The following is a 16,458-nucleotide window of genomic DNA, read 5'->3' as shown; positions in this document are numbered from 1 at the left end:
AAGAGCGGAAAGTACCTTAATACTTATATTTATAAATGTTAGGGAAACAAACAACATGAAAGCTGAAAATTTATTTCACTAATAATACACGTAAAAGTTCACTACAATGAACAGACACAGAAAATAGCAGTATATACAGAATTTGACTACTTACAATACATTACAGTAGATAATAGGGCATTTTATAAACAGTTCAGTACTGGATTAAAATCTTTCCAAGGATGGTTAATTCTGTTTAGCAGAAATAAATATAGCAAATCCATTCCTGTCAGGGTGAGAGAGGGCTTTCACTGTTGCTATTGAGTACTTTAAAAATATTTGTCTCTTATAAGTGAAATGAACCACAGCAACTGCTAAGTGAACTTACTATTCCATGTATGCTTAGTGTTATTAAATCTGAGTTTTCTGTGATTTTAAACTGTAATCAATTTCTTTTTTAAAGAAAGCAATTTAAATTGAACAGTGTTTACTTTGACCTTAGTTTAATATTTATAACAAAGGTGAAACACTTTTCTCCATACCTCATTTTTCTTTTTGCAAAAGCATGAACCATTTAGAAGCTTGGTGTGCTATATTCCTCTTCATTTGCATTTATCCTGTCTCTTCTAGTTCTACATCTAAATACAACCTGTAATGTAGAATTTATGATTATTTGAACACTTTTGTTTTCCTTTGCATTATACAACAGAATGTAACAAGGTACAAAATGCCTATTTAACGTTCATGAGGAAAGGTGTATTGGGGGGTGGCGGTGGGAGTAGATCTAAGAAAACACTACTCGCTGGTTATCGGTTTCCCACCAATAACTGCAGTATATGCAACATACCTGTTTCAGAAACCGTCCATTCTGTATAGTTATTTGTGGCTCTTCATGGTTACACAATGCATACACAGGTATTTATTTTCCTTTCCTCTATCAGATTTATTTTAAAAGCCCTTAAGGAAGTAGTAAAATATTTAACTGCTTTTTCTAACCATACAGCTGAGAATTCAATTTTAAAATTCTTTGAATGGCAAAGTTTAGGATTACAAATCTAACTAGAGACTCAACGATTTGTTAGGGTTCTAGGAGCCATATTTCAGCTGATTAATATTCTCAACAATCCCCAAATTTGATTACATGTCCTACTAGAATAAGTTCAGCCAGTTTTATTATCTAAAATGCTTATTAGATACCCTCTCCCCCAAAAGTGATAATGGAATCAAAGTGACTGATTTATTAATCTTTAAAAATGCCTGTAATTCCAAGTTTCTTTGACCAGCCTCCAAGGTTCATAACTACTTTCAGAGTTTAGAAAAGTCACAGAAAGAACTAATCTTTCAGAATACACACAAGTGACTATATAGAGCTAGACACGTTTACGAGAAATCATATAAATGTGTCTGGATGGGGCAGCAGAGATCCCAGCAGAGGCTGAGAGGCTAGACCAGCCCGAGGTCATTTTCAGTGTTTCTATTGCAGCGTGTGCTTCAATCAGACATACAAGACCCTCACCCCACGTCCTCAAGACATCTGAAAAATTAATCTTTCAAGATTTTATCGACAAATGAAACAGTAATTATTAAGTAAGTTTTAGACAGTTCTTACTTGGATGTGATCTCTTAGTTAAAAAGAATTTACATTGGGATATCCTCAAACATCAGACTTTTCCTTTATGTTCCTGATATAACGCCTCAAATTTGTACAATTGCGAGAGTTGGCTTCTTCCTAAGGAAGTGAAGAACAAACTTCTGTATCACAACGAGTTGCTATGAATAACAGCTGTGATCCAGGACATGTCAGTACTCGCACTGTATGGCTACATTCCAAAGATTTACCATAATAAATACTTGGTATTATTTGTACAGCTCAAAGCACTTTTTACAGTTTTGGTTAATTTGGTTTTAATCAACAAATGATTATTCAGCACTTGGGACTGCTCTAGGCACTATAGGGTACAAAATTAGTTGTATTTATCCTCTCAAGCCATTGTGAGGTAGGTTCACTAAAGCTGTAGTATCATCACTAAGCGTTTTCTGTATTGTTCGTAAGAACAGGTAACATTACCAAATCCCAGAAGCAGACATCTCAAAACACTCATAGGAAAAATAAAGTTGGACCTTAGATTTTTAGCATCTTTGCCCCTTTTTTTTTTAAACCTAAGTTTTACAAGATAATACATTTTTACAATTACCTGATGTGGATACAGCTTTGAATCTTGGCAAAAAGCAAATCTTAACTTGCATTTTAATTCGTTTTGCTGTGTTGCTTGCATCTTCGATTCTGTTTTGGCAAGTACAGCAGGTTAGGGTTCTATTTAGTGTCCATTCTGATGAATGTAGGATCTTGAACCCGTTATTCCTCCACAGGCAGGGTCCTCCTCCTCTGATGGCAACAGCATAACCTCTGGGAAAGGAACCTGTCAGCATCCAGAGCTCCAGGGGGCAGTGCCCCAGTACGGGACTAAGCATGATAACAAAAGCATTTTCCCAACATTTATTAAAAAGGAAGTGGTGTATTTCTCTCATTTAACTGATGGGGACTATACATGAACACGTTTAAATTTAATTACAATAAGGTTTTGAGTACGAAATATAGAATGTTTTAATAAGAACATGATCTGTAAATTATAACCAATTTTAAATAGCAAAGTTTAACAATAAAGCTACGTAAGTGCTTGAATTAAAAATAAACAGTAAAACATCTGCAAGAGGAATTAATAGTATAATTGATACTTGTTCACATTTTATCATCAGTATTAACCAAAGGAGGGGAATTTAGCCAAGACTGCACTTTTTAAAAGTAATAATGTATTTTTATTTATTTTACAAAAGGAAAAAAACCATATCCCCTCCGTAAAATTCCAGATCTTACTGTGTAAAATAACCATGCACTAATTCATATTATAGTCACACAATTTTAGGCTGTTTACAGTAGTTAAGTGTCATAAAGGAGGAATAGCTATGGCTTCCACAGCTTCAGTGAGGTGTAAGGCTAAACTGTACTGCCCGTGGTTTTCTGGTAAAAGCTCAATTACTTTATTTACTAGTTTAGCTGTTGTTGCAATTGGCACTTCTGTGTTTTGAAGATCCTGGGGGTTCTGCAAATGGGACACAAAAATAACCCGTCAATTACATACAACTGAATCATCTTACTTGAACTTAAGTGTCAGCCAGAGAGTAATTTCCCAATAAAAATGCTTTTCTTCAGAACTAAGTAGATTAAACTTAAGTTTTTCCTCTACTGAAAATGCATATAAGAAAACATCCAGTGCCCTGCCGACGCCTCTCACTGCCGGCACTTACCATGGCCTTCAGCCAGGTGCACAGCATCGGGGGCAGCCTGGCGAGTAGCTCCAGTCCCTCTCTCGTCTGCGTGCGCAGCACCGCGTGCGCCAGCCGCTGCCCTATCAGCACCAGCAGCTGGGAGGCCAGGACCTCTTTGTCCTGAACCTGGAGGATGGCCTGTGGAGATGAACGTGAACAAACAGATGCAAAAGCTAACAGCTGTACTTACTTTAGGAAAGGCACCACCGGACCTAGTTTGGTGCCTAGGAGAGGCTACTTCATTTTTGAGGTATGGACATTTGTACAACCAAAATTAAGCCCGATTCAAACAGCATTTAAAACCCAGGGCTTCCCTGGTGGCACAGTGGTTAAGAGTCCGCCTGCCGATGCAGGGGACATGGGTTCGTGCCCCGGTCTGGGAAGATCCCACATGCCGCGGAGTGGCTGGGCCCATGAGCCATGCCCGCTGAGCCTGCGTGTCCGGAGCCTGTGCTCCGCAACGGGAGAGGCCACAACAGTGAGAGGCCCGCGTACCGGAAATAAAAAAAACAAAAAAAAAAAACCCCAAATTTCTTCTCATCACCTGACTTTCCTTCTCTTATCTCCTAATTTTTCAGTTGAGCATGACTACAGGAGTCATTTTCAAGCTTTAGGCAAAAGAAGGGATTATATTAAATCATGTCGTGATTGCTTAAACCCCCTGATGGCTTCTGAATACACTTCAGACAACTGCGGGCTATGAGACCTCCTGTGACCTGGTCCCTGACCTTGGACCTCGGCAGGCCAGCTCGTCCCCGCCTCAGGGCCTTTGTACTTGGTGTTCTTTCTGCCTCTAGCGATGCTCCCCCGGTTTTCTGAGTGGCTGGGCTGCTTCTTAGCCTTGGGGGCTCAGCTCTCATGTCACCTCTGACCACCCTATTATACTTCTGTTTATTCACATGGTCTTGTTAATTTTCTTCACAGCATTTACCACTCAGTGCAGAATTGAGCGTGCTTCTCTGCTCCTACAAGTGGACTGTGGATTCTGAGGAAGGCACCCTGTCTGTTTTGTTTATGGCTGTGTCTCTGCATAAAACAGGCCCGGCCTACGGCAGGAGTTTCACTAAACATGGACCAGAAACAGGAATCTGATTCATTTTTTATTTTAATTCTCTCCACGTTTTGTGCCTAGAAGTTCTAACAAAAGAAGGAAAAGCAAAAAGCTTTACTGGCGACTTTACTGATTCTTTACTCCAGCTCTCAATTTTAAAACTTGAGCCCAAACGACACTGGCCGGGTGCTGATTACCTCTTCTCCTAGGTGGTCAGCTCCATAGCTGTACAGTTCCCCCACGTAATGCCGCCTCACGACATCTTCACTAACTTGAAGGTGATGGGCCAGATCCAGGGCCAGCACTGGCCAATCTTGGTCTTTCCCAAAAAGAGTGGTCAGTGCCTCTTCTGAGGAGTCTTTGTCCTTCGTGGCTGCATGTCGGGCCTGGACGGCTGCACTGACGACTTTCAATAAGAACTGGAAGATGGGGAAAGAAGGATAGCAACATCTTGTTAGTATGTTTCATTGAAAAATATGCAAATCCAAGTAAGCGCTGACTTTCCTGTCAGTTACTGTAGCTTTTCCATTAAAACAGTTATCAAAAAAAGACACATAATTTAAAGGGAAGTTAACTCTCAAGAATACCTTAGAGGTGGTCATCCCAATAACTGTAATTACCTGCTGTCGTAGAGAAATAAAATTTGCATCCATTTCCCCACTAGGTAATAACTGAATTGAAGTTAGGTCTTTGAAAAATGCGTTTTTCCCCTAAAGAGAAAGAAGAGACCAAGAAAACTGATGAGTATGAACTGTTATTAAGGTGAAAAAAAAGATTTAAAAACGCAGTCATTTAATCAAGAATACCTCTTTGATTTTTTTTTGTCTTTGAACAACAACACTGAATTCTATTCATGTAATTTTTATAACTATTCTCTAGCGTGCGGTAGGCAGCCTTTAGGGTGGGCCACGGCAGTCCCCTCCTCCTGGTACCCGTGCCTTGTGTAATCCCATTCCTCTGAGGGGGTGCTGATGACTCACTGCTAGTGAACAGAATCAGGCAGAGATGAGGCACGTCACTTGCAGGATCAGGTAACAGAAGGGCTGTGCCTTCTGCCCTAGGAGCTCATAATCACTCACTTGCTCGGAGGGCTGCTGTGCCGTGAGCTGCCCTACGGAGTCACGCATGTGGCAAGAAACTGAATCCTGCTGGTAGTCGTGTAAGCCTGGAAGTGGATCCCCAATCCACCCCCCGCCGGTGGAGCCCTGAGGTGAGACTGCAGCCCTGGCTGACAGCCCAGCTGCAGACCCGCGAGAGACCTGGGGCCAGAGCCACCTAAACAAGACTCACAAACATGCTACTCATTTGCTGTTTTCAGCCACTAAGTTTGGGGATCATTTGTTGTGCAATAATCGATAACTAATACATAGTATATACTCTGCATCCTCTTAAAAACACTTGTTGAACTGTTTAAAAACATTTGTTTCAGAGAACAGATCTGTTTCCGAAGAGCCAAAAAGGAATATCAGAAAACAGGATTTCAGAAGTCCCCAGGAAGGACATGTAATACAGAGCAAAGAGCTGGAAGACCCAGGCTCTAGTCCCAGGCCCACCCCTTCCAAACAGGTCACCTTGGACAAATGACCCCACCATCCTGGGCTGCTGTTTTGTCAGGTCATGCCAGATAGCACCTAAGGTACTTTCTAGACCTGATCTATGACTGCAGGTCAGCGGGTGTGACCGCCAAGTAGGGTGAAGCCACCCATCCTTTAGTGGTGAGAGATGCCAGACTTCCAAGGGCAACCCACCGCATTTGGACATCACCGTTTGAAAGTTTTCCCATACACTCACCCACAGTCTGTTACTCTACAGTTTCTACCTGGAGGTCTTAGATATAAGGGTCTATTCTACACCAGAGCCTTCGGATTGGGAATATGTGTGCACATTTACTATTTACTACGTTCCAGACACAAAGTACTTCATGTTGAGTATGTCATTTAACCCTCCTGACAACCGTGAGGCAGGCACTAGAATAATCACTCTCAGGCTAGGAGACCTGAAATCACTCCAGCCGGTAAACAGCAGAGGTGGGATTCTGTTTCACCTGCCTAAACACACTGCTTTGGTATTTGCACGTGAGAGTCACACAGGTGTCTCAGGCCCTCCCAGCATGATCCGGGCTGAGACTAACATCACCCCTGTGCTTGTCCAGTTCTGGACATGTTCTGGTTTCAAAAAGTACCTTTTTGAGGGGAGTACTGAGCTAGGCACTTCATTTTGGTTGCTTTAAAACGAAACAAAAAAAACCTTTTAAGTACTTACTGAAATAAATTTCTTAAAAAGTACTATTTCTGCTTATATATACTCTCAGATTCAACACTTCCAAACCATTGTAAATGGGCTTCCTTGTAAATGGCATGCCCAGTCTCTCAAACTTGAAACTGGATTTAATTTTAATCCCCTCTCCTTCAGCACTGAACCTAGTCTGTCATTAGGTTACTGACGCCTCGAAATCCCTTCATGACCTGTATTATTTCTCCCCAGTCCACATCCTCACCGACTCCTGATTTCCAGTGGTTTCCCAGACTCTGCTCACCATGCCCTCCCGTCCCTTCTGCAGACCTCTGTCATGTAACTTCTCTTTATCACCTCCTTACTTATGAATGCATTAAACATTTATTGGGCTCCTGTTATGTGGCCAGCATGGCACACGGACACGGGGATATGGCAAAGAGGTGGTCAGTTCAGGAAATGTAGACAAAGACTTTGAAGCGAAGGTGACACTTCAGTAATAAATGAACAACAAATAGGAGCTGAGCATGCAGAAGAGTTGCCTGTGAAAATGGAACGATGCAAACACGACAAGAGATAGATGATAAGAATGTCTGCCTTCTCTGAGGGGTGGAGGGTAGTGAACAGTGGCTAGAGCACAAGGTAAGAGAGGAATGGACGGCAGAAAAGGTAAGTTATGGGGTGGAGAAGCCTCCTTCCTCGGGCTCCACGTTTCCCCGTGGCAGGAAATATTAATAATATGCCAGGTCTCCTGCTCTCACTCACTGCTGCCCAAATGGACGGTGCCTTTGAGAGAAGGAACTGAGCTCTCAGCAGTGCCCTGTTCCCCCTTCTTCCAGGACGCAGTCCTCCCGGCGCCGGGAGCCCGACAGGAAGCCTGCAGGCGTCCGGGGGTGCCGTGGCTGCTCAAGAGGGCGATCATCATTTACTGACACGAGCTGGGGTGGAGAAGCCAGTTGAGGCCGTGTTTTACGTACTGGCATGAAACGAATACAACTGAATCTGTATTTTGGGAAGAAAGCTCTGGCAGCAGGGGACCGGGTGGAGGGAAACAGGAGGCTGCTGTACCACCCTAGGGGAGACGGTGAGGCCTGAGCTCAGGCTACAGTGATGGGAGAGGGACGGACAGAAAGGATTTAAGGAAGAACTGGTAAGAATGAACTTACAGTGACTGTGGGACTTGAAGAAGGGAACTGAGCTAGCTGTCCCCAAGGCTGCTAGTTTATGCCAGGGCACAGACAGCGACATCACTCAACTGACCAAGCCAGCGAACTCGGGGGGAACAGCAAGTGTAGGTAAGGGTAGGTGCGGGTGAGGGTAGAGAGAGATTTTAGGAAGGAAGTATCTGCAGTCCACAGCACATGCCAAGAGAGGCGTTCAGTAGAAATACATGCCCCGAACTCTGGGGACAGTCAGGCCTGGAGACACACAAGAGGGAGAAAAGGAGTGTATCCAAGAAGAATGTGCAGAGTGAGAAGGGTAGATGGCTGAGAGGGCAGAACCCTGGGACACCAATATTTAAGGTAGGTCAGAACAGGGAGCCTGACGAGGAATAGGGGACAGAGACCCCCGTGACGAATAATCCTATACGAGACACACAAAGGGCCGAACGACTTCTCCTCGATAAGACAGTCCTGCTAGACCCTCAGCTCCGAGAGGCTCTCAAGTCCTCCGAGGATTACCTTACTATCAAAGAGGGAGAGTGGCTTCACGGTCTTCAGGGAGAACCTCATGACAGCGTACAGGAGGGAGCACAGGACGGAATGGTGCTCCACCAGCGGGTAGTGGATGTGCTTCTGCTCCAGCGCCAGCTCCACTATGGAGACCGGTCCCTCCACGGCCAGCCACGCATCCTCCGTGTCCAAGACGGGCACTTGCATTTCATCCCGGCTGACGTCTGCCTGGGTGTTTTGAGAAGGGAGAACTGTGTTCAGAATTGGAGAAGTAACAGTTTGCAAACATCTTAATGAGCTTACTACCAGCAGCGAAGTACAAACCCGTATTTCTCCCCACCCCTCAAGTTATAATTAAAAAAAGAACCATAAAATCTAATTCTAATAAGAAACATCACTATTATTTAGGCTTAAGTCAAAACTTAGAAGTGAATCAATGAAAAATAATCTTTTTACAGTTCTGAAGTCCAATGACTTTCAAAATATTTGACACTTTAGAGACAGTTCAGAATGAAAATACAGCTCTCTTACCTCCATTAAAGTCTGAAGAAGATCCCAGCAACAGCCAAGGAAAGATGTCATTGCTGTGTCGCTCATCCCCACATCCTGTTTTTAAGAAGAGACATAATTAGCTCCAGCAGCAAAACTGCTAGTTTTCAATCAGAAAAATAAACAGAACACAACGCACCTATTCGACTGACTTTCTACACTGAATAGACAGGTACGAATTTAAAGTCAAGGCACTTGACTTTAATTCCTTTCTTTAGTTTCAACTAATTTTAAAATTAGGCTTTAACAAAGATGGTTTTACCCTCAACTTTTAAAATGTCTTTCTGTATTGGAAGGACGCAGTGTCGACAGTTAACCACAGATAGTGGGGTGGTACTCCCGCTCCCACCTGGCTCGCGGAGGCATTTGCGAGCCAAACCATCACGGTGTGCGGTAAGGTTCCTCCTGTGTGTGAATCTTAAAAGTTCCAAGAAAACAGCTTGGTGTGGTTCCAGAGCATCTTTGAGGGACTGAATTGAACCCTCTGAACAAAACTAGGATCCCCAAGCCAGTGAACTAAACACCAGACTGATGCTGTGGGCAACGGACCCTTCCTGAAGGGGCCTGTCCAAGGGGCCACTGTGCTCACATGCAGTCTTTTTTTAAACCAAGAGCCAATAAATCCCTTACATCCCTAAGAAATTCACCCTTAAGGAGTACAGCACGTGTGTGTGTGTGTATGTACACACGTATATGAACGGTAGTCATACAGCCAGTCTCCAGAGCATACACACGAATTCTTCAACAATGGAGATTTTTCAGGACTGAGGGCCTATAATGGCTGGTATTCCTGTGTCCAAGTATTTATTAAGATATTTGTAATAAGACTATTTCAAAGTTCAGAGCAAACGCTAGCACTGTGAATCACTGACCTCAAATATAAGCCCCAGTATCCATGGACTGGAACATTATTTAAGACTATTTGTACAATGGCTATTAGATAAAGGTAGATCAAACTCACTACTCATATGAATCCACTTCCATTATAAATTTCTAATTTGAAGGACAGCAAAAAATAGGCAGCAGTGGCCGCATGTTATCCTCCTATCCACAGTCCAAAGTTGAAGGCATCTTGGCAAACTTAGTTTCAACATACTATCTGATAATCTGGAAAGGTAAATTAAAATTGGCCATAGTTCATGACCAGTTTCCTTATTAATATACTATTCTCTTTCCATTTTTCTTATCTCCCGATGCGTCATCAAAATGGTTAAAGGCAGAGTTCATCCCCACAGTTAATAAGGTACTACATAAAGTGCAAAATTAACAACTATACATCTAGTTAAGGGAGATTCACTTACCCTTCGGCATAACCTATCCTTTGGTGCTTTTCCAACCTGAGACAAGAGGACATAAGATGCTGTATTTAATTAATAATTTAAATCAAAAGGCATTACCATGGTACAGGAAGTAAAAAGTAACCAAATTTAAAAAATGTAAATGCAGCTATAAATAAAGGCAGTACTAATTTCATCAATTAAACATTGGTTCTACTCATTTATAACACAACGCAACTAATTTTGTGGTGGAACTTAAAAATATATTATGAAAAATACACTGGGCTCACAAATAATCCTTTTCAAAAATACTTATTTTTGAACTATTAAAGAAGAAAAACTCCAAAAATCTGGTTCCCACTTTGCATAATCAAATCACTGCACTACCTTAAAACCTAGAACCAAACTCAAGGCTAGGAATAAGGAGCAGCTAAGAACTCTGCTAGTTGATGAAGACACACAATACAAACCTTTAAATGGTCAGAAAGAAGGAAGAACAATCTAAAGCAGACAGAAGTTATATTCCTGGCTCAGAAAATCAGCTGGTGTCCTTATTCAGTAAGTAATTAGTAAGATTCAACTGTATACTTTACACAGGGTAATAAGTGGGAGATAAAGGTTCTGCCCTGCAGGAACATTACTTGATAAGACAATTCACAGGAGACAATGAAAATGAAAAGCACAAACGACTCTTCGCCTCATTACCTCTCACTGCAATCACTGCAATGGCCTTCAACCCCTATTTCAACATACTTTTCACTCTTGCCAGAATCGTTTTTTAAAGATGCAAATCGGAACATATCATTCCTCTGCTTAAAACTGCCCCAATGTCAAGACAAACTGACAGCTACCATTTACTGCGCCCTCACCAGCTGTGCCAGGCGCTATGCTAAGTAGTTTACACAAGTTAGAAAACCCCAGATCCAGAGCCCACACAGGAAGTTCTCCACGGTTGGCTTCCTGCTCCTTTCTATAGCCTGTATCTTCCTACTTGCAGCTCTCTGAATCCAACATGCTGTCTCCCATCTCCAGGACTTTTTGCTGGAAACATTTTCTCCTCACCCACTTTCTACTGATTCATATATACTCATTTTCCAAAATTCAGCCCAGAAGCCTTCCCTTGTCATTTACTTCCTCTTCCAAGTTCCAAGAGCACCCTGTTGTCTGTTTACCATCTTTCTGATTGTGGGTTCTTTGAGGGCAGGGGCTGTGACTTTTATCTCTGCAACCACGGAACCTAGCACAGTCCTTGGCACGTAAGAGATACTTATAATAAATATTTGTTGAATGAATGATCCTAAACTCTCTGCTTCCTGGTTCAGGACTGCTTAAACCCCGAGTTTTGAGGGTCAGATGGGACAGTGGGTATAGAATGCTGAACATCTGTACACTGTAACACAAACACAGAAAAGGCTTTGTATTATTAGCCTCTCAAGACGGTGGTCAGAGGTGAAACAGGACAATACCATAAAGGCCAAAAGGAGTGCGTTTCAAGAAAGAAGCAGGTAAGTGGGCAAGAAAGATGAGCGCACAGGAACCAACTTAGATTTAACTACAAAAAAAGGTTACCAATGACGTCAAAGCACTTTCTAGAGGAGCCCCGGCCTATAGGGGGTCTGAGCTGGAGTGCTGGTTTTGGTTTAGGAATGTCTGTCATTGTACATTTCAAAGAACATGTTGTCATTAGAGTGGTAGTTCTCCTGACATCCACTTAACTGCTGCCAGAGTAACCGACATTCTCAACTGGCCTGTAAAGCACACTGACAAGGGCCCTGGCCACACTGCTTGAGGCCCAAAGGCTCCCCTCCAGTACACCAGCAGCTTCTCCCACCGGTTGAGTTATAGGCTTAGCTGTTAGGTTTGTTCCCAAATCTACTTATGCTGGTTGTACATACTGTAATTAAGTAACTGATGAAATATGAACGTGGAAAAAAGGGAGTTCTTTATGTGAATACTGTGTTGACCCCTTTAAAAAGATTTATGGAGGAGAGTAGCTAACTCCTAGGTCTACTGGATTAGATACAGAGGAAACAACTACAAAACTAGGGGATAAATTATAAAAATCTAAAGATTCTGCACTCAGATTGCATCATAGCTTTAAAGAAACAGGATCTAGAAATCACAGGCAGTGCTTTATGGGTGAGGTTAATGTAGGAAAACCTAAGTAAAACTGCAATCGACCCTATTCAGAGAAAATATCTTGGCCCTACATCCAAAGATTGGCGAGGAATTGTGCATTTATATGTTTTAATTTAAAATAAAGTGCAAATCCTTCCTTGAATCGACCACTGTCCTAATCACTTGGGTTAAGAGGCTTTTACAGGACATCACTCTCTTTCAAGGATTTGGGTTCTTCAAGTCATCATCAAAATGCCAGCACAGCTGAGCACAAATAAAATGTAATGTCAAATAAAAAAGTCTAATGAGGCCTAATGTAAATAATCTTTCTTATATCAGTCAATTATTAAGGGAGCCAAATAAACAAGAAGTCGGTACAGGAAATTTACAATTACCTTACCTTATCCATCAAGTACGTAGCAGCAGAAAACCTTTTAACTAAAAACGTGTTCCACATCATCAGTGCGATGCCTGGACAACAAGTAAAGTAAAACAGTGACCAGAATGCTTCTATATTTTCTCTTTCATCATATATAACAAATTGCTGTCTTCCTTAAGCTTATAAAACTATCTGGGCTATTTATTTAGATATTATTTCTTATATCTTATGTAATAAAATTAATAAAAACCTTTATCTTTAATAAAAATCAGAACTGGGCCACGTGAGAGGATATCCAAATGGTCAATAAGCGTAAGAAAAGACTATGTCATTAGTCATGAGAGAAACAGATTAAAACTACACAGAGATAGCTTTACACAACCAACAGAAAGGCTAAAATTTTTTTATATGACAACACCAAGTGTTGACGAGGCTGTGGAAACAATGAGAATGCTCATACACTGCTGGTGGGATAATAAATTGGTAAAACCACTTGGAAAACTACTTGGCAGTATCTACCTAAGCTAAGTATGTCTACCGTGTGACCCAGCAATTCCACTGCAGAAACAGTCACAAAAATGTGTAGAAGAGAGTCAAGGACAGCTTTATGCGTAACAGCCAAACACTGGGAACAACCCCAATGGAGTTTTCTAATATGTGACCACTACATAAAGTGATATACAAAAAAAGTATTAGAAAGCAAAACAAGATACAAAAAAACTATTTTTAAAAAACCCAACCAAGCAAAAAATCTGGGCTTTACATGTCCATATACAATAAACTGTGGCACTGATATTAAATTTCTGTTACAGCTGACAGGCAGTGTAAACATGACATTTCATATGCTGTATTATTACCCACACAACTGGTTCTGTATCTAGGAGTGAGGTCCTGCAGAGGAAGCCAGGAAGCTTACTCAATGCACAAATTGGGTAAAGTTTTTTTTTTTAATTGAAGTATAGTTGATTTACAATGTTGTGTTAGTTTCAGGTGTACAGCAAAGTGATTCAGATGTATATATTCCTTTTCAGATTCTTTTTCCTTATAGGTTATTACAAAATATTGAGTATAGTTCCCTGTGCTATATAGTAGTAGGTCCTTGCTGGTTATCTATTTTATATGTAGTAGTGTGTATATGTTAATCCCGAACTCCTAATTTATCCCTCCCCTGACAAATTGGGTAAAGTTCTAACTTGAAGAAACACTAGCCTGAAGTCAGTAGGTAACTTTATTTTTTCAGTAAGGATAGAATATTCTAGAGACAATATTTTCCAAATGAGCCACTTTAAATCGTTTTTTCCCCCCTTTGGATGAAACTAAGAGCTAAGATATGAATATATAAAATAAATTTTAAGTTCTTATCATGTAAAATGAGACATTTTAGAATTTCTGTAATTTGACCTCATACCACCTGCAACAAGGTGTTACAGGAGAGGAAATAAGTAGCTTCTCTAGAATGTATCACAGAGACATAAAGGTGATACCTCCCCTTACCTGGACCCAAACCTAGTCTCACCACTTAGTATTTTATTAACTTCCTATCTTAGTATCTGACTAGCCTAGTACTGAGCTCCTCAATTAATTCATAGGGAATCTCATCTATCTATTAAATGGAACCAGCAATCTGGTGACAATTTTTCTACAATAATTTGTAACATTTTTTTCAAGGAGACATCAGCAGTCCCTGTGGTACAGCAGCCAATGGAGAATACTCATGTTTATCAAAAGAAGCACAAGGTGGAAGGGATGAATTAGGAATTTGGGATTAGCAGATACAAACTATACTATATATAAAATAGATAAACAACATGGTCCTACTGTATAGCACAGGGAACTATATTCAATATCCTATAATAAACCATAATGGAAAAGAATATGAAAAAGAACATATATGTGCATAACTGAATCACTTTGCTGTATACCAGAAACTAATACAACATTGTAAATCAACTATGTTTCAATAAAAACATTTTTTTAATGGATGCAGATACTGACATAGATGATTCACTTTGTAAACAAATGAAATAAACTTAGGTTATTGATAAATACAAAAAAAAAAAAGAAGAAGAAGGAGAAGCACAAAGGAGTTTGTAGGGTTCAGTATTATTAGGCTTTGGCTATCTAACTTTTTCATCAGGGATTACAGTCCTGAGCAGCCCATTCTTTTTTCCTTATCTACCTGTGAACTACAGAGGGAATCAATAATTCATGCATAATATTCTCCTTACTTACACCTAGGAATAGTCATCAGTGTGGGAAACTGATTGGTGGGGAGAGAAGGTGATAATTAGTGCCAGCCCCCTCCCCCTTTGGGGACAGCCTTTTTTCAAGCAGTTAAAACAGCCAGTACTTTGCATACAGCAATACACAGTAATGTGTTAGGTGGCAGGACTGTGAAGGAAAATTTTAACAGGATGTGAATTTAAGAGACTTGGCTCTTTGGAATGAAACAGTTACGTTTTTAACACCTGTTTACTTACCATTCTGAACATGTGCATTAAGAATGTGCTCCAAGTGTTCTATTGACCTAACAAAAAAAAGTGCTTCCTTACATAGAGGGAGCAAAAAGAGAGAAAAAAGATATTATTTAATAGGTGTTTCAAATACAAACGGAGACTTCTTACATAAATTTCCACATAAAGTTACCCAAGAATGTTATACTAAGAACACAGAATTATTAGGGAAGAAGTAATTTTGCATAAGATAATGTTAATGGTCACTCTTAAAATTACATCATCTATATAATGATTGATTCCTAGGACATCTGGATTCAAAATTTACTGTGGTTTGTACATCATAGCAGTATTCTCTCCAATAAATACTTGAATTTCACACAGATATGAAAACAATAGGTTTACTTCCTTTGCAAATATCATTCATTCTTCAACAAATGTTTATTGAGCAACTACTATGCACCCATCTGCTGGAGGCACCAGAGATACTGTCATGAACAGAACAGACCCAAATCCTTGCCATCCCTGACGTTATGCTCTAGTAAGGGCACTAGATAATAAATATGATAAGTAAATTACATAGGATGTTAGTAATGAGTGCCAAAGAGAAAACATTAAAGCAGTGAAGGGAAATAGGAAATAGCAGAGGGAATGTTGGAAATTCAACTATTTTTAATCAAGGTAGTTTACGTATGAAAAAGCAAATATGGTACGTAAAACTGATGAAATTATCTGAATGTTTGCTAAATAACTTTGTGGCCTGGGGGACTTCCCTGGTGGCCCAGTGGTTGGGAGTCTGCCTGCCAATGCAGGGGACATGGGTTCGGGCCCTGGTCCGGGAAGATCCCACATGCCGCGGAGCAACTAGGCCCATGCGCCACAACTACTGAGCCTGCGTTCTAGAGCCTGAGAGCCACAACTGCTGAGCCCTCGTGCCACAACTACTGAAGCCCGTGCACCTGGAGCCTGTGCTCTGCAACAAGAGAAGCCACGACAATGAGAAGCCCATGCACAGCAACGAAGACCTAACACAACCATAAATAAATTAAAAAAAAATGTGTGGCCTGTACAATATTAAACACATCACCTTTGCTAATATGTATCAGAAGTTCCCCACAAGTAATTTCGACTGTTTCAAGCCTAATAAAGCTGTGTGTGTAAAATGGTGGAATTGGGATAGTGGCTGTTGAATGGGACAAGGAGATAAATATTTAACAGGAAAAGAACAAACAAGAAAAATGACCACTAAACAAGCATTTTAAACTGACCACTAATTTTAAACGTTAGACCTGAATCTGGAATTAATTCATTCATATTTTAGAAACTCCTGTGTCTCTGTTCTGGTCCTAACATTCTCTTCTCATGCAAGAAAAGTATCCTGTTTAGGAGGAGCCTGAATACATCCACCATTCAGGCCGCA

General features: G+C 40.8%; 1 protein-coding gene across 2 annotated transcripts in view; it reads right to left on the bottom strand.

Moving 5' to 3' along the window:
• Positions 1-52: 52 nt before the first annotated feature.
• The window catches only part of RAB3GAP2 (RAB3 GTPase activating non-catalytic protein subunit 2), a 99,948-nt gene continuing 83,542 nt past the window's right edge, over positions 53-16,458 (bottom strand). The window contains exons 27-36 of one of the 2 annotated variants that reach the window (XR_009531241.1): positions 15,066-15,132; positions 12,607-12,677; positions 10,113-10,148; positions 8,794-8,868; positions 8,272-8,490; positions 4,978-5,067; positions 4,555-4,776; positions 3,286-3,444; positions 2,175-3,080; positions 53-1,708 (exon numbers count right to left, since the gene is read on the bottom strand). Coding sequence is in view for 1 of the 2 variants with exons in the window: in XM_060091424.1 (XP_059947407.1) it covers positions 2,925-3,080; positions 3,286-3,444; positions 4,555-4,776; positions 4,978-5,067; positions 8,272-8,490; positions 8,794-8,868; positions 10,113-10,148; positions 12,607-12,677; positions 15,066-15,132 (1,095 nt within the window). In the remaining variant the exon portion in view is untranslated. Of the gene's footprint in view, positions 3,081-3,285; positions 3,445-4,554; positions 4,777-4,977; positions 5,068-8,271; positions 8,491-8,793; positions 8,869-10,112; positions 10,149-12,606; positions 12,678-15,065; positions 15,133-16,458 lie in introns of both variants that reach the window. The other variant, XM_060091424.1, reaches the window with a different exon arrangement.

Source organism: Mesoplodon densirostris, chromosome 2 (genome assembly GCF_025265405.1).
Source record: "Mesoplodon densirostris isolate mMesDen1 chromosome 2, mMesDen1 primary haplotype, whole genome shotgun sequence".
Lineage (NCBI taxonomy): Eukaryota > Metazoa > Chordata > Mammalia > Artiodactyla > Ziphiidae > Mesoplodon > Mesoplodon densirostris.
This window is presented reverse-complemented; position numbering and strand designations above follow the sequence as displayed.